The sequence below is a fragment of the Myxine glutinosa genome, chromosome 14 (genome assembly GCF_964187855.1).
Source record: "Myxine glutinosa chromosome 14, kmMyxGlut1.1, whole genome shotgun sequence".
NCBI lineage: Eukaryota > Metazoa > Chordata > Myxini > Myxiniformes > Myxinidae > Myxine > Myxine glutinosa.
Genome location: NC_136274.1, coordinates 84,253,964 through 84,273,641, shown reverse-complemented (window position 1 = coordinate 84,273,641; position 19,678 = coordinate 84,253,964). Strand labels below are relative to the sequence as shown.

General features: G+C 34.4%; 1 protein-coding gene across 13 annotated transcripts in view; it reads right to left on the bottom strand.

Moving 5' to 3' along the window:
- UBE4A (ubiquitination factor E4A) overlaps positions 1 to 19,678 on the bottom strand; it is a 104,912-nt gene that overhangs the window by 59,243 nt on the left and 25,991 nt on the right. For all 13 annotated transcript variants that reach the window (XM_078768528.1, XM_068136338.2, XM_078768527.1 and 10 more), the window contains exon 3: positions 2,387 to 2,572. In XM_078768528.1, the coding sequence (XP_078624654.1) occupies positions 2,387 to 2,572 (186 nt within the window). The remainder of the gene's footprint in view (positions 1 to 2,386; positions 2,573 to 19,678) is intronic.

Genomic DNA, 19,678 nt, shown 5'->3' with positions numbered 1-19,678 from the left:
TCCCGCCAATGCCCAGGACTATTTTGACAACCCCTGACGAGACCCCACCAGTGATCAGAGTTAAGTGCACTCACACACACATTCTTTTCAGTTATCTTTCCCTGTGTCGGTGTTTCAAGTCTGTTTGTGGGGACGTCCCAATTTAGGAAATTATTCGATCGTGCGCTTCTTTGTTACCGGCATTTCTTTTAACTAGGGCATGCCCGTACTATATATAAGCTAGGACGTGCCCGTACGTGGGTGCCCGTTCCTTGCCAAAAAAAACAAAAAAAAAAACATGAATGGTTTGGTCCATTCGCAACGACCACAGAACCCCCCCCTCTATTTACATGCAATGGTTTGGTCCAAAGCGAACGGTTTGGTCCATTCGATGTGATTCGATGATTCGATGTGAATGGTTTGGTCCATTCGCAACGACCACAGAACCCCCCCCTCTATTTACATGAATGGTTTGGTCCATTCGCAAAGCCAAAGCGAACGACCACAGAACCCCCCCCTCTATTTACATGAATGGTTTGGTCCATTCGCAAAGCCAAAGCGAACGACCACAGAACCCCCCCCCCCCCTCTATTTACATGAATGGTTTGGTCCATTCGCAACGGCAAAGCGAACGGCGAACGGCTAAATCGCCATAGCTCGGTAAGTACTTGTCCGATTAATTTCAAACCTTGAAAAGGCACATCCTCGGGTCCCCAGCAATATACCTGGCAAGTTTCAAGTATATCGGACCGGTAGTTGTCGAGAAACAGCGGTCACAGACAAACAGACAAACAGACAAACGTACAAACGTACAGACAGAGATTACTGGAATTATAGATAGATAAAACCTGTTTCTTTTTGTACATTTTAAATCCGTTTCGTGCGAGTTATTTTGCCGACACCGGCTGAGGGCAAATTGCACCCAGCATTTGGAATTCAAAAAATTACCATAGTACCGAGGTGTCAAATGTTGTTGCAGTAAATTGGCGTACGAAGCGTAACCTCACATATTCGAAAAATTTAATTGATTTTTCTGTTCCTGAGGTAAAAATATGCGCGCGGGGAACTACTTTCTCACCACGGATGGCAGAAGCGAGTGAGATGGCCGTGCGGGTTGGGGATGCTGAAGACTTTGGAAGTGAGCCGGGGATAGAGGGGTATGAGAGTGAAGTTGGAACTTCCCCCGATCCGGAGCGATCGAGCCAGGAAAAAGACCCGATGGATTTCCAGGCCAGGATAATAAATTTTTATGGGTGAATTTAAGGCAAAAATATATGCCTAAAATGATAAAATGGATACCAAAAGGAATGAATTGAGAGGAGATATGAGGTGAATGGAGGAACGAATGGAAAATAATAGGAGGGAAGATATAAAGGGAATGAATAACAAAATGGATGAACAAAAGAAAGAAAAGAAGGGAATGAGTGAGAAAATTAATGCTCAGAAGGAACAAATGATAGCCACGATGGATAGAGGAATGAGGGGAAAGAAGGATGGAATGAGTGCCCATAGAGAACAAACGAATGAATTAAAGGAAGAACAAAAGAATGGTACAAATAGGGCACAGGAGCAGCAGGTAATGGCAACAGAATTTGATTCAAAACGGGTAGTAAATGGGGAATGTCTTGAGGTAAAAGGGGAAAACTCAAAAGTAAATGGGGAATTTTGGGAAGAAAATTTGGAATGTTTGGAAGTAGATCGGAAATGGTTGCTAAATGAAGACCTGGAAGATTATCGGGCTGGTGTGGATGCCGCAATGCAACAACAGGGAGAGGAATTTGGAATTGTGCAGCGCCAGCACGGTTGTGCAGAGCAACAGGGGGTAAAAATATTGGAGGTCCGTGTAACGGAACCGGCCCGGGTATTTATGGATGAAGACCTGTTGGGGGCCAGGATTGGTTGGGATGATGAGAGTAATGAATTTGTACCTGAGCAACTAAACACCTGTGACGATACCATCAGGGAGGACATTGATCAGGTCCAAGAGAGTCTGGGAGTTGAGGCGAGTCGGTCCTTTGAGATTAAAGTGACCGAGGGGACCCTCACAAATAACCACGATTGGGTACCACAGGCTCTTAAATTGGATACCCAGAAGGGGGGGAGGGGGTGTTTGGCTCCCTCTCTCTTAACAAAGCCATAAGCTCTCTTCTCTTATGCTCTGTCTCGGGGGCTGGGAGAGGAGGTGGAAATGAGGAAAGGAATTCAAAAAAAGCACAAATCCACGATGTAATGGGAGGGGAGTGGAGAGGAAGTAAGGAGAATGACAACCACGAGCACAGAGCTACACCAAGCACACAAAGGCAGATGCCATGACACCACAGGGATACGCCCACAGAAAAGGGAGGAGAGAGAGAGGCAGAGTCACAAAAGAACCCGCAGTAAGTCCCCAGAGAACCCAGAACCTCACGGCTGTGTGGTGTGAATAAGAACACTCGTTGCAGGAGGTGAGTGATGTTCGCCTGCCCACTTGATTCATGCTCATTCAGAAATGCCTTCAGGAAAGAATCCTCATCACATTTGTTCTCACCCTTAACCTCTTCATCTTCACCTGACCTATCATCCCATGATGATAAAGATGAAGATGAAGAAGGATCTGCAAACAGTACACAACAAATGCGAATTTTACCTCCTTTGCCACTCTTTTTGCCAATAAGCTCTTCAACATCATAACAGCAAACTTTCACAAAATAGAAGTATCCACCAATTAGAATTATACAACTCAAATGCATCCCGATGGAGACCTCCGGTTGGATTCATGCAGGGATAAATTATAAACCAAAGGAGGTAGACAACACTGTACAGGTAAGTAGTGAGGCCTCATCTAGAATAGTGTTCAGTTTTGGTTACTACAAGGAAGGGAAAAGCTGCCATAGAGCAGGTACAGCGTCAAGCTACTAGATGGATTCCAGGTTAGCAAGATTAAGCTAAGAGGAGCGGTTGAAGGAGACAAGACTTTATATATTGGAAAGGAGGAAATTGCAATGGGATCTGATCGAGATGTTTAAGATTATGAAGGGTGTGGACACAGATAGGTGCAGCATAGTTTTTCAGCAGAGTGGATGGTGTTAGGACCAGAGGTCATAGCTTGAGGGTAAAGATGAGAGTTACGACTGCTTTAAGGCAAGGGTCTTTCAGTTAGAGAGTTGTCAATACATAGAATGGTCTCCGAGGAAAGGTAGTGGCAGCGTACGGGGTGGATATGTTTAAATCGGATCTGGAAGGGGACCTCAATGCATTGGAGATATAGGGGTTTGAGGATATTGGATTGTGTGGATGGTAGGTAGTGCAGGCATGATGGGTCAAATGGCCTCCTCATGCACCAAAGTCCCTTGTGTGAATCCTTGGAGATTTTTCTTAAAACGCACTCCTCCAAGAAGACAAATCAAGTATAACCATGAGTTGAAAATTACCACTGCACCCAGCAAGTCACGGATATTTACCTGGGCCAAGACGCTCAAGAGAAAAAGGCACTGTCACAAATCCCAACGGTAAAAATGCTGGAGGACCAACACATTCGGGACGTCCTCAAGATGTAAGGTCTCCTTAGAGCATTGACCGTGTTAATGATCAAGTGGGCAGAAACCCCCCCAAAAAAAAATCAAAAAAAATCTCTCTGACGTTGGAATCTTGGAATTTTACGTCAATCGGTGAGAATTCTCACCGACGATGTAAAACTAATACTGTATCCATACAGAATTCAGATTAAACACAAACGGATTGCCGCCCACATGCAGAAAAGAGCGACAAAGTGCCGGTGGCTTGCAGATGACATTGAAGAAAGACTGAACTTCCTTGACAATGTCTGGTTTTATGGCAAGACCCATTTCCTTCTTTGTGGGCCTGTCAAATACGAGAACAGCATACTGGGGATTGACATCCCCGGTCAGTTATCGAGCGACCTCTCCACTAGGCCTGGGTCACAATCAGTAAATGTGGAATTTTTGGCCCTTTGTGCTTTCAGGACGATACAGGCAAGGCATTGACTATCAAGAAAAGTTACATCCAAGTTCATGGGAGGGTGTGGAGGGCCCTCAGAAGTTGCAAGGGGGTTTCGAGAGAGGAACAATATTTTCAACAGGATGGAGCCACTCCCCACACTTCAAATGATTCACTGAACTCGCTGAACATACACTCTGGTGACAGTTATCAGTTGAAGACATGCTGTTGAATGGGCCCCACACTCACCAGATCTGTCCCCGCCAGATTTTATTCTTTGGGGCTATCTGAAGAGTAATGTCTACAGAGGAAGGACACACAAATGAAGAACTCAAAGCAATAATTACCAATCGAATTTGCCGATTTCTGACAATGGAATTGCAAAATGCGGTAGAGTGATCAACCATTTTCCTGTCAAATCCAAGGGTGCTTGCATCGACATGGCAAATATTTGCATCACGTCATTTAAGGTCCTGGCATATTCAAGGTCCTGTGCCAAAAATTGTGCCATTTGAGTGATAAATGAGGATTTAATATAAATAGTACGAGTTCTGATACTTTGGGGTCCCCTGAAAACAACTCAAATACATCCTTACTGCGACCATTCGTACCAATTTGAATAAAAAAAACTCAAATACATCCTTACTGAGACCATTGTTACCAATTTGAATTATAAAACTCAAATACATCCTTACTGCAACCATTCTTACCAATTTGAATTATAAAACTCAAATACATCCTTACTGCGACCATTCTTACCAATTTTAATTATAAAACTCAAATGCATCCTTTCTGAGACCATTCGTAACAATTTGAATAAAAAAAACTCATACATCTTTACTGAGACCATTTTTACCAATTTGAATTATAAAACTCAAATACATCCTTACTGCGACCATTCTTACCAATTTTAATTATAAAACTCAAATGCATCCTTTCTGAGACCATTCTTACCAATATGAATTATAAAACTCAAATGCGTCCTTAATGATACCATTCTTACCAATTTGAATAAAAAACCCAAATACGTCCTTCCTGAGACCATTCTTACCAATTTTAATTATAAAACTCAAATATGTCCTCACTGAGACCATTCTTACCAATTTGAATTATAAAACTCAAATGCATCCTCACTGAGACCATTATTACCAATTTGAATAAAAAACCCAAATATGTCCTCACTGAGACCGTTCTTACCAATTTTAATTATAAAACTCAAATATGTCCTCACTGAGACCATTCTTACCAATTTGAATTATAAAACTCAAATGCATCCTCACTGAGACCATTCTTACCAATTTTAATAATAAAACTCAAATACATCCTTACTGCGACCATTCTTACCAATTTTAATTATAAAACTCAAATGCATCCTTACTGAGACCATTATTACCAATTTGAATAAAAAACCCAAATATGTCCTCACTGAGACCGTTCTTACCAATTTTAATTATAAAACTCAAATATGTCCTCACTGAGACCATTCTTACCAATTTGAATTATAAAACTCAAATGCATCCTCACTGAGACCATTCTTACCAATTTTAATAATAAAACTCAAATACATCCTTACTGCGACCATTCTTACCAATTTTAATTATAAAACTCAAATGCATCCTTTCTGAGACCATTCGTAACAATTTGAATAAAAAACCCAAATATGTCCTCACTGAGACCATTCTTACCAATTTTAATTATAAAACTCAAATATGTCCTCACTGAGACCATTCTTACCAATTTGAATAAAAAACCCAAATATGTCCTCACTGAGACCATTCTTACCAATTTTAATTATAAAACTCAAATATGTCCTCACTGAGACCATTCTTACCAATTTGAATTATAAAACTCAAATAAATCCTCACTGCGACCATTCTTACCAATTTTAATTATAAAACTCAAATGCATCCTTTCTGAGACCATTCGTAACAATTTGAATAAAAAAAACTCAAATACATCTTTACTGAGACCATTCTTACCAATTTGAATTATAAAACTCAAATACATCCTTACTGCGACCATTCTTACCAATTTTAATTACAAAACTCAAATGCATCCTCACTGCGACCATTCGTACCAATTTGAATAAAAAAAAACTCAAATACATCCTTACTGAGACCATTGTTACCAATTTGAATTATAAAACTCAAATGCGTCCTTAATGAGACCATTCTTACCAATTTGAATAAAAAACCCAAATACGTCCTTCCTGAGACCATTCTTACCAATTTGAATTATAAAACTCAAATACATCCTTACTGCGACCATTCTTACCAATTTTAATTACAAAACTCAAATGCATCCTTACTGCGACCATTCGTACCAATTTGAATAAAAAAAACTCAAATACATCCTTACTGAGACCATTGTTACCAATTTGAATTATAAAACTCAAATGCATCCTTACTGAGACCATTGTTACCAATTTGAATTATAAAACTCAAATGCATCCTTAATGAGACCATTCTTACCAATTTGAATAAAAAACCCAAATATGTCCTTCCTGAGACCATTCTTACCAATTTTAATTATAAAACTCAAATATGTCCTCACTGAGATCATTCTTACCAATTTTAATTATAAAACTCAAATGCATCCTAACTGAGACCATTCTTACCAATTTGAATAAAAAACCCAAATATGTCCTCACTGAGACCATTCTTACCTATTTTAATTATAAAACTCAAATATGTCCTCACTGAGACCATTCTTACCAATTTGAATTATAAAACTCCCAATGCATCCTCACTGAGACCATTCTTACCAATTTGAAATATTAAACTCAAATACGTCCTTCCTGAGACCATTCTTACCAATTTTAATTATAAAACTCAAATACATCCTTACTGAGACCATTGTTACCAATTTGAATAAAAAACCCAAATATGTCCTCACTGAGACCATTTTTACCAATTTTAATTATAAAACTCAAATATGTCCTCACTGAGACCATTCTTACCAATTTTAATTATAAAACTCAAATATGTCCTCACTGAGACCATTCTTACCAATTTTAATTATAAAACTCAAATACGTCCTTCCTGAGACCATTCTTACCAATGAGAATAAAAAACCCAAATACGTCCTTACTGAAACCATTGTTACCAATTTTAATTATAAAACTCAAATACGTCCTTACTGCGACCATTGTTACCAATTTTAATTATAAAACTCAAATGCATTCTTTCTGAGACCATTCGTAACAATTTGAATAAAAAACCCAAATATGTCCTTCCTGAGACCATTCTTACCAATTTTAATTATAAAACTCAAATATGTCCTCACTGAGATCATTCTTACCAATTTTAATTATAAAACTCAAATACGTCCTTGCTGAGACCCTTCTTACCAATATTAATTATAAAACTCAAATGCATTCTTTCTGAGACCATTCGTAACAATTTGAATAAAAAACCCAAATATGTCCTCACTGAGACCATTCTTACCAATTTTAATTATAAAACTCAAATATGTCCTCACTGAGATCATTCTTACCAATTTTAATTATAAAACTCAAATGCATCCTTACCGAGTGAGACCATTCTTACCAATTTGAATAAAAAACCGAAATATGTCCTCACTGAGACCATTCTTACCAATTTTAATTATAAAACTCAAATATGTCCTCACTGAGACCATTCTTACCAATTTTAATTATAAAACTCAAATATGTCCTCACTGAGACCATTCTTACCAATTTGAATTATACAACTCAAATGCATCCTCACTGAGACCATTCTTACCAATTTTAATTATAAAACTCAAATGCATCCTTTCTGAGACCATTCGTAACAATTTGAATAAAAAAAACTCAAATACATCTTTACTGAGACCATTCTTACCAATTTGAATTATAAAACTCAAATACATCCTTACTGCGACCATTCTTACCAATTTTAATTACAAAACTCAAATGCATCCTTACTGCGACCATTCGTACCAATTTGAATAAAAAAAAACTCAAATACATCCTTACTGAGACCATTGTTACCAATTTGAATTATAAAACTCAAATGCGTCCTTAATGAGACCATTCTTACCAATTTGAATAAAAAACCCAAATACGTCCTTCCTGAGACCATTCTTACCAATTTGAATTATAAAACTCAAATACATCCTTACTGCGACCATTCTTACCAATTTTAATTACAAAACTCAAATGCATCCTTACTGCGACCATTCGTACCAATTTGAATAAAAAAAACTCAAATACATCCTTACTGAGACCATTGTTACCAATTTGAATTATAAAACTCAAATGCATCCTTACTGAGACCATTGTTACCAATTTGAATTATAAAACTCAAATGCATCCTTAATGAGACCATTCTTACCAATTTGAATAAAAAACCCAAATATGTCCTTCCTGAGACCATTCTTACCAATTTTAATTATAAAACTCAAATATGTCCTCACTGAGATCATTCTTACCAATTTTAATTATAAAACTCAAATGCATCCTAACTGAGACCATTCTTACCAATTTGAATAAAAAACCCAAATATGTCCTCACTGAGACCATTCTTACCTATTTTAATTATAAAACTCAAATATGTCCTCACTGAGACCATTCTTACCAATTTGAATTATAAAACTCCCAATGCATCCTCACTGAGACCATTCTTACCAATTTGAAATATTAAACTCAAATACGTCCTTCCTGAGACCATTCTTACCAATTTTAATTATAAAACTCAAATACATCCTTACTGAGACCATTGTTACCAATTTGAATAAAAAACCCAAATATGTCCTCACTGAGACCATTTTTACCAATTTTAATTATAAAACTCAAATATGTCCTCACTGAGACCATTCTTACCAATTTTAATTATAAAACTCAAATATGTCCTCACTGAGACCATTCTTACCAATTTTAATTATAAAACTCAAATACGTCCTTCCTGAGACCATTCTTACCAATGAGAATAAAAAACCCAAATACGTCCTTACTGAAACCATTGTTACCAATTTTAATTATAAAACTCAAATACGTCCTTACTGCGACCATTGTTACCAATTTTAATTATAAAACTCAAATGCATTCTTTCTGAGACCATTCGTAACAATTTGAATAAAAAACCCAAATATGTCCTTCCTGAGACCATTCTTACCAATTTTAATTATAAAACTCAAATATGTCCTCACTGAGATCATTCTTACCAATTTTAATTATAAAACTCAAATACGTCCTTGCTGAGACCCTTCTTACCAATATTAATTATAAAACTCAAATGCATTCTTTCTGAGACCATTCGTAACAATTTGAATAAAAAACCCAAATATGTCCTCACTGAGACCATTCTTACCAATTTTAATTATAAAACTCAAATATGTCCTCACTGAGATCATTCTTACCAATTTTAATTATAAAACTCAAATGCATCCTTACCGAGTGAGACCATTCTTACCAATTTGAATAAAAAACCGAAATATGTCCTCACTGAGACCATTCTTACCAATTTTAATTATAAAACTCAAATATGTCCTCACTGAGACCATTCTTACCAATTTTAATTATAAAACTCAAATATGTCCTCACTGAGACCATTCTTACCAATTTGAATTATACAACTCAAATGCATCCTCACTGAGACCATTCTTACCAATTTGAATTATAAAACTCAAATATGTCCTCACTGAGACCATTCTTACCAATTTGAATAAAAAACCCAAATATGTCCTCACTGAGACCATTCTTACCAATTTGAATAAAAAACCCAAATATGTCCTCACTGAGATCATTCTTACCAATTTGAATTATAAAACTCAAATACGTCCTTACTGAGACCATTCTTACCAATTTGAATAAAAAACCCAAATATGTCCTCACTGAGATCATTCTTACCAATTTGAATTATAAAACTCAAATACGTCCTTCCTGAGACCATTCTTACCAATTTTAATTATAAAACTCAAATATGTCCTCACTGAGATCATTCTTACCAATTTGAATTATAAAACTCAAATACATCCTTCCTGAGACCATTCTTACCAATTTGAATTATAAAACTCAAATACATCCTTACTGAGACCATTCTTACCAATTTGAATAAAAAACCCAAAGACGTCCTTACTGAGACCATTGTTACCAATTTTAATTATAAAACTCAAATGCATCCTTTCTGAGACCATTCTTACCAATTTGAATTATAAAACTCAAATACATCCTTACTGAGACCATTCTTACCAATTTGAATAAAAAACCCAAATACATCCTTACTGAGACCATTGTTACCAATTTTAATTATAAAACTCAAATACGTCCTTACTGCGACCATTCTTACCAATTTAAATTATAAAACTCAAATATGCCCTCACTGAGATCATTCTTACCAATTTGAATAAAAAACCCAAATACGTCCTGACTGAGACCATTGTTACCAATTTTAATTATAAAACTCAAATACGTCCTTACTGAGACCATTCTTACCAATTTGAATAAAAAACTCAAATACGTCCTAACTGAGACCACTGTTACCAATTTGAATAAAAAACCCAAATACGTCCTTCCTGAGACCATTCTTACCAATTTTAATTCTAAAACTCAAATATGTCCTCACTGAGACCATTGTTACCAATTTGAATTATAAAACTCAAATACGTCCTTCCTGAGACCATTCTTACCAATTTTAATTATAAAACTCAAATATGTCCTCACTGAGACCATTCTTACCAATATTAATGATAAAACTCAAATGCATTCTTTCTGAGACCATTCGTAACAATTTGAATAAAAAACCCAAATATGTCCTCACTGAGACCATTCTTACCAATTTTAATTATAAAACTCAAATACGTCCTTACTGAGACCATTCTTACCAATATTAATGATAAAACTCAAATGCATTCTTTCTGAGACCATTCGTAACAATTTGAATAAAAAACCCAAATAAGTCCTCATTGAGACCATTCTTACCAATTTGAATAAAAAACCCAAATATGTCCTCACTGAGACCATTCTTACCAATTTTAATTATAAAACTCAAATATGTCCTCACTGAGATCATTCTTACCAATTTGAATTATAAAACTGAAATACATCCTTCCTGAGACCATTCTTACCAATTTGAATAAAAAACCCAAATATGTCCTCAGAGACCATTCTTACCAATTTTAATTATAAAACTCAAATATGTCCTCACTGAGACCATTCTTACCAATTTGAATTATAAAACTCAAATATGTCCTCACGGAGATCATTCTTACCAATTTTAATTACAAAACTCAAATGCATCCTTACTGAGTGAGATCATTCTTACCAATTTGAATAAAAAACCCAAATATGTCCTCACTGAGACCATTCTTACCAATTTGAATAAAAAACCCAAATATGTCCTCACTGAGATCAGTCTTACCAATTTTAATTATAAAACTCAAATACGTCCTTCCTGAGACCATTCTTACCAATTTTAATTATAAAACTCAAATACGTCCTTACTGCGACCATTCTTACCAATTTTAATTATAAAACTCAAATATGTCCTCACTGAGATCAATCTTACCAATTTGAATTATAAAACTCAAATGCATCCTCACTGAGACCATTCTTACCAATTTGAATTATAAAACTCAAATATGGCCTCACTGAGACCATTCTTACCAATTTGAATAAAAAACCCAAATATGTCCTCACTGAGACCATTCTTACCAATTTGAATAAAAAACCCAAATATGTCCTCACTGAGATCAGTCTTACCAATTTTAATTATAAAACTCAAATACGTCCTTCCTGAGACCATTCTTACCAATTTTAATGATAAAACTCAAATACGTCCTTACTGTGACCATTCTTACCAATTTTAATTATAAAACTCAAATATGTCCTCACTGAGATCATTCTTACCAATATGAATTATAAAACTCAAATACGTCCTTACTGAGACCACTCTTACCAATTTGAATAAAAAACCCAAATATGTCCTCACTGAGACCATTGTTACCAATTTTAATTACTAGGGCATGCCCGTACGTGGGTGCCCGTTCCTTGCCAAAAAAAAAAAAAAATCGGAATAGATAGATCTAACAATAACACAGTGCCAAGTCGCAAGGAAAAGTAGAAAGAGAAGAGAAAACATTCCAAACCGCGAGGCAAAAACAACATGGCACGCTTCACCGTCCGGCAACTGAATAAAAAAAAAATAAAAAAAACGCTCTTCGCTTTCGCGTGATCGTGCGTGGGGAAAAAAACAAAAAAAACAACGCTCTTCGCTTCCGCCCTTCGCTCTGACTGAATTGGGAGAAATAATGCGCATAAGAAATCGAGAAATTATTATTTTCTCCGGAAGAAATCGAATTACGAACCGTAATGGCGCACGCGCTCGGCTCGGCTCGCTCTCACATCGGCCACGCCTACGCAACAAAGCGTTCTGTGATTGGCTGCCGGAAGTGAAGTCTTCACTGTCCGGAAGGTCGCAAATCGCAGTTACGATGAATCGCAAATTAGTTTTAATTAGTTTTAAAACATAGTTTAACGGCAACATAGTTTTCCAACGTGAAATAAATGAATACGCTCTCAAATGTGCCGTCCGAGGCAGAGTCTGTTCGCCACGTTCGGCACACGTGATAGCTCGCTGCTCTCTGATTGGTTGAATCGTTTTTTGGACATAGCTCGGTAACTACTTCTCCGATTAATATGAAACCTTGAAAAGGCACATCCTCGGGTCCCCAGCAATATACCTGGCAAGTTTAAAGTATATCGGACCGGTAGTTGTCGAGAAACAGCGGTCACAGACAAACATACATACATACATACATACAAACATACATACATACATACATACAAACATACAAACATACAAACATACAAACATACACACAGAGATTACTGGAATTATAGATAGATAAAACTCAAATATGTCCTCACTGAGATCATTCTTACCATTTGAATAAAAAACCCAAATACGTCCTTACTGAGACCATTCTTACCAATTTTAATTATAAAACTCAAATATGTCCTTACTGAGACCATTCTTACCAATTTGAATATAAAACTCAAATGCATCTTTACTGAGACCATTGTTACCAATTTTAATTATAAAACTCAAATACGTCCTTACTGAGACCATTCTTACAAATTTGAATTAAAAAACTCAAATACGTCCTTACTGAGACCATTGTTACCAATTTGAATAAAAAACCCAAATACGTCCTTCCTGAGACCATTCTTACCAATTTGAATTATAAAACTCAAATATGTCCTCACTGAGACCATTGTTACGAATTTGAATTAAAAAACTCAAATACGTCCTTACTGAGACCATTCTTACCAATTTGAATTATAAAACTCAAATATGTCCTCACTGAGACCATTGTTACCAATTTGAATTATAAAACTCAAATACGTCCTTCCTGAGACCATTCTTACCAATTTGAATTATAAAACTCAAATATGTCCTCACTGAGACCATTCTTACCAATTTTAATTATAAAACTCAAATGCATCCTAACTGAGACCATTCTTACCAATTTGAATAAAAAACCCAAATATGTCCTCACTGAGACCATTCTTACCTATTTTAATTATAAAACTCAAATATGTCCTCACTGAGACCATTCTTACCAATTTGAATTATAAAACTCCCAATGCATCCTCACTGAGACCATTCTTACCAATTTGAAATATTAAACTCAAATACGTCCTTCCTGAGACCATTCTTACCAATTTTAATTATAAAACTCAAATACATCCTTACTGAGACCATTGTTACCAATTTGAATAAAAAACCCAAATATGTCCTCACTGAGACCATTTTTACCAATTTTAATTATAAAACTCAAATATGTCCTCACTGAGACCATTCTTACCAATTTTAATTATAAAACTCAAATATGTCCTCACTGAGACCATTCTTACCAATTTTAATTATAAAACTCAAATACGTCCTTCCTGAGACCATTCTTACCAATGAGAATAAAAAACCCAAATACGTCCTTACTGAAACCATTGTTACCAATTTTAATTATAAAACTCAAATACGTCCTTACTGCGACCATTGTTACCAATTTTAATTATAAAACTCAAATGCATTCTTTCTGAGACCATTCGTAACAATTTGAATAAAAAACCCAAATATGTCCTTCCTGAGACCATTCTTACCAATTTTAATTATAAAACTCAAATATGTCCTCACTGAGATCATTCTTACCAATTTTAATTATAAAACTCAAATACGTCCTTGCTGAGACCCTTCTTACCAATATTAATTATAAAACTCAAATGCATTCTTTCTGAGACCATTCGTAACAATTTGAATAAAAAACCCAAATATGTCCTCACTGAGACCATTCTTACCAATTTTAATTATAAAACTCAAATATGTCCTCACTGAGATCATTCTTACCAATTTTAATTATAAAACTCAAATGCATCCTTACCGAGTGAGACCATTCTTACCAATTTGAATAAAAAACCGAAATATGTCCTCACTGAGACCATTCTTACCAATTTTAATTATAAAACTCAAATATGTCCTCACTGAGACCATTCTTACCAATTTTAATTATAAAACTCAAATATGTCCTCACTGAGACCATTCTTACCAATTTGAATTATACAACTCAAATGCATCCTCACTGAGACCATTCTTACCAATTTTAATTATAAAACTCAAATGCATCCTTTCTGAGACCATTCGTAACAATTTGAATAAAAAAAACTCAAATACATCTTTACTGAGACCATTCTTACCAATTTGAATTATAAAACTCAAATACATCCTTACTGCGACCATTCTTACCAATTTTAATTACAAAACTCAAATGCATCCTTACTGCGACCATTCGTACCAATTTGAATAAAAAAAAACTCAAATACATCCTTACTGAGACCATTGTTACCAATTTGAATTATAAAACTCAAATGCGTCCTTAATGAGACCATTCTTACCAATTTGAATAAAAAACCCAAATACGTCCTTCCTGAGACCATTCTTACCAATTTGAATTATAAAACTCAAATACATCCTTACTGCGACCATTCTTACCAATTTTAATTACAAAACTCAAATGCATCCTTACTGCGACCATTCGTACCAATTTGAATAAAAAAAACTCAAATACATCCTTACTGAGACCATTGTTACCAATTTGAATTATAAAACTCAAATGCATCCTTACTGAGACCATTGTTACCAATTTGAATTATAAAACTCAAATGCATCCTTAATGAGACCATTCTTACCAATTTGAATAAAAAACCCAAATATGTCCTTCCTGAGACCATTCTTACCAATTTTAATTATAAAACTCAAATATGTCCTCACTGAGATCATTCTTACCAATTTTAATTATAAAACTCAAATGCATCCTAACTGAGACCATTCTTACCAATTTGAATAAAAAACCCAAATATGTCCTCACTGAGACCATTCTTACCTATTTTAATTATAAAACTCAAATATGTCCTCACTGAGACCATTCTTAACAATTTGAATTATAAAACTCCCAATGCATCCTCACTGAGACCATTCTTACCAATTTGAAATATTAAACTCAAATACGTCCTTCCTGAGACCATTCTTACCAATTTTAATTATAAAACTCAAATACATCCTTACTGAGACCATTGTTACCAATTTGAATAAAAAACCCAAATATGTCCTCACTGAGACCATTTTTACCAATTTTAATTATAAAACTCAAATATGTCCTCACTGAGACCATTCTTACCAATTTTAATTATAAAACTCAAATATGTCCTCACTGAGACCATTCTTACCAATTTTAATTATAAAACTCAAATAAGTCCTTCCTGAGACCATTCTTACCAATGAGAATAAAAAACCCAAATACGTCCTTACTGAAACCATTGTTACCAATTTTAATTATAAAACTCAAATACGTCCTTACTGCGACCATTGTTACCAATTTTAATTATAAAACTCAAATGCATTCTTTCTGAGACCATTCGTAACAATTTGAATAAAAAACCCAAATATGTCCTTCCTGAGACCATTCTTACCAATTTTAATTATAAAACTCAAATATGTCCTCACTGAGATCATTCTTACCAATTTTAATTATAAAACTCAAATACGTCCTTGCTGAGACCCTTCTTACCAATATTAATTATAAAACTCAAATGCATTCTTTCTGAGACCATTCGTAACAATTTGAATAAAAAACCCAAATATGTCCTCACTGAGACCATTCTTACCAATTTTAATTATAAAACTCAAATATGTCCTCACTGAGATCATTCTTACCAATTTTAATTATAAAACTCAAATGCATCCTTACCGAGTGAGACCATTCTTACCAATTTGAATAAAAAACCGAAATATGTCCTCACTGAGACCATTCTTACCAATTTTAATTATAAAACTCAAATATGTCCTCACTGAGACCATTCTTACCAATTTTAATTATAAAACTCAAATATGTCCTCACTGAGACCATTCTTACCAATTTGAATTATACAACTCAAATGCATCCTCACTGAGACCATTCTTACCAATTTGAATTATAAAACTCAAATATGTCCTCACTGAGACCATTCTTACCAATTTGAATAAAAAACCCAAATATGTCCTCACTGAGACCATTCTTACCAATTTGAATAAAAAACCCAAATATGTCCTCACTGAGATCATTCTTACCAATTTGAATTATAAAACTCAAATACGTCCTTACTGAGACCATTCTTACCAATTTGAATAAAAAACCCAAATATGTCCTCACTGAGATCATTCTTACCAATTTGAATTATAAAACTCAAATACGTCCTTCCTGAGACCATTCTTACCAATTTTAATTATAAAACTCAAATATGTCCTCACTGAGATCATTCTTACCAATTTGAATTATAAAACTCAAATACATCCTTCCTGAGACCATTCTTACCAATTTGAATTATAAAACTCAAATACATCCTTACTGAGACCATTCTTACCAATTTGAATAAAAAACCCAAAGACGTCCTTACTGAGACCATTGTTACCAATTTTAATTATAAAACTCAAATGCATCCTTTCTGAGACCATTCTTACCAATTTGAATTATAAAACTCAAATACATCCTTACTGAGACCATTCTTACCAATTTGAATAAAAAACCCAAATACATCCTTACTGAGACCATTGTTACCAATTTTAATTATAAAACTCAAATACGTCCTTACTGCGACCATTCTTACCAATTTAAATTATAAAACTCAAATATGCCCTCACTGAGATCATTCTTACCAATTTGAATAAAAAACCCAAATACGTCCTGACTGAGACCATTGTTACCAATTTTAATTATAAAACTCAAATACGTCCTTACTGAGACCATTCTTACCAATTTGAATAAAAAACTCAAATACGTCCTAACTGAGACCACTGTTACCAATTTGAATAAAAAACCCAAATACGTCCTTCCTGAGACCATTCTTACCAATTTGAATTATAAAACTCAAATATGTCCTCACTGAGATCATTCTTACCAATTTTAATTATAAAACTCAAATACGTCCTTGCTGAGACCCTTCTTACCAATATTAATTATAAAACTCAAATGCATTCTTTCTGAGACCATTCGTAACAATTTGAATAAAAAACCCAAATATGTCCTCACTGAGACCATTCTTACCAATTTTAATTATAAAACTCAAATATGTCCTCACTGAGATCATTCTTACCAATTTTAATTATAAAACTCAAATGCATCCTTACCGAGTGAGACCATTCTTACCAATTTGAATAAAAAACCGAAATATGTCCTCACTGAGACCATTCTTACCAATTTTAATTATAAAACTCAAATATGTCCTCACTGAGACCATTCTTACCAATTTTAATTATAAAACTCAAATATGTCCTCACTGAGACCATTCTTACCAATTTGAATTATACAACTCAAATGCATCCTCACTGAGACCATTCTTACCAATTTGAATTATAAAACTCAAATATGTCCTCACTGAGACCATTCTTACCAATTTGAATAAAAAACCCAAATATGTCCTCACTGAGACCATTCTTACCAATTTGAATAAAAAACCCAAATATGTCCTCACTGAGATCATTCTTACCAATTTGAATTATAAAACTCAAATACGTCCTTACTGAGACCATTCTTACCAATTTGAATAAAAAACCCAAATATGTCCTCACTGAGATCATTCTTACCAATTTGAATTATAAAACTCAAATACGTCCTTCCTGAGACCATTCTTACCAATTTTAATTATAAAACTCAAATATGTCCTCACTGAGATCATTCTTACCAATTTGAATTATAAAACTCAAATACATCCTTCCTGAGACCATTCTTACCAATTTGAATTATAAAACTCAAATACATCCTTACTGAGACCATTCTTACCAATTTGAATAAAAAACCCAAAGACGTCCTTACTGAGACCATTGTTACCAATTTTAATTATAAAACTCAAATGCATCCTTTCTGAGACCATTCTTACCAATTTGAATTATAAAACTCAAATACATCCTTACTGAGACCATTCTTACCAATTTGAATAAAAAACCCAAATACATCCTTACTGAGACCATTGTTACCAATTTTAATTATAAAACTCAAATACGTCCTTACTGCGACCATTCTTACCAATTTAAATTATAAAACTCAAATATGCCCTCACTGAGATCATTCTTACCAATTTGAATAAAAAACCCAAATACGTCCTGACTGAGACCATTGTTACCAATTTTAATTATAAAACTCAAATACGTCCTTACTGAGACCATTCTTACAAATTTGAATAAAAAACTCAAATACGTCCTAACTGAGACCACTGTTACCAATTTGAATAAAAAACCCAAATACGTCCTTCCTGAGACCATTCTTACCAATTTTAATTCTAAAACTCAAATATGTCCTCACTGAGACCATTGTTACCAATTTGAATTATAAAACTCAAATACGTCCTTCCTGAGACCATTCTTACCAATTTTAATTATAAAACTCAAATATGTCCTCACTGAGACCATTCTTACCAATATTAATGATAAAACTCAAATGCATTCTTTCTGAGACCATTCGTAACAATTTGAATAAAAAACCCAAATATGTCCTCACTGAGACCATTCTTACCAATTTTAATTATAAAACTCAAATACGTCCTTACTGAGACCATTCTTACCAATATTAATGATAAAACTCAAATGCATTCTTTCTGAGACCATTCGTAACAATTTGAATAAAAAACCCAAATAAGTCCTCATTGAGACCATTCTTACCAATTTGAATAAAAAACCCAAATATGTCCTCACTGAGACCATTCTTACCAATTTTAATTATAAAACTCAAATATGTCCTCACTGAGATCATTCTTACCAATTTGAATTATAAAACTGAAATACATCCTTCCTGAGACCATTCTTACCAATTTGAATAAAAAACCCAAATATGTCCTCAGAGACCATTCTTACCAATTTTAATTATAAAACTCAAATATGTCCTCACTGAGACCATTCTTACCAATTTGAATTATAAAACTCAAATATGTCCTCACGGAGATCATTCTTACCAATTTTAATTACAAAACTCAAATGCATCCTTACTGAGTGAGATCATTCTTACCAATTTGAATAAAAAACCCAAATATGTCCTCACTGAGACCATTCTTACCAATTTGAATAAAAAACCCAAATATGTCCTCACTGAGATCAGTCTTACCAATTTTAATTATAAAACTCAAATACGTCCTTCCTGAGACCATTCTTACCAATTTTAATTATAAAACTCAAATACGTCCTTACTGCGACCATTCTTACCAATTTTAATTATAAAACTCAAATATGTCCTCACTGAGATCAAT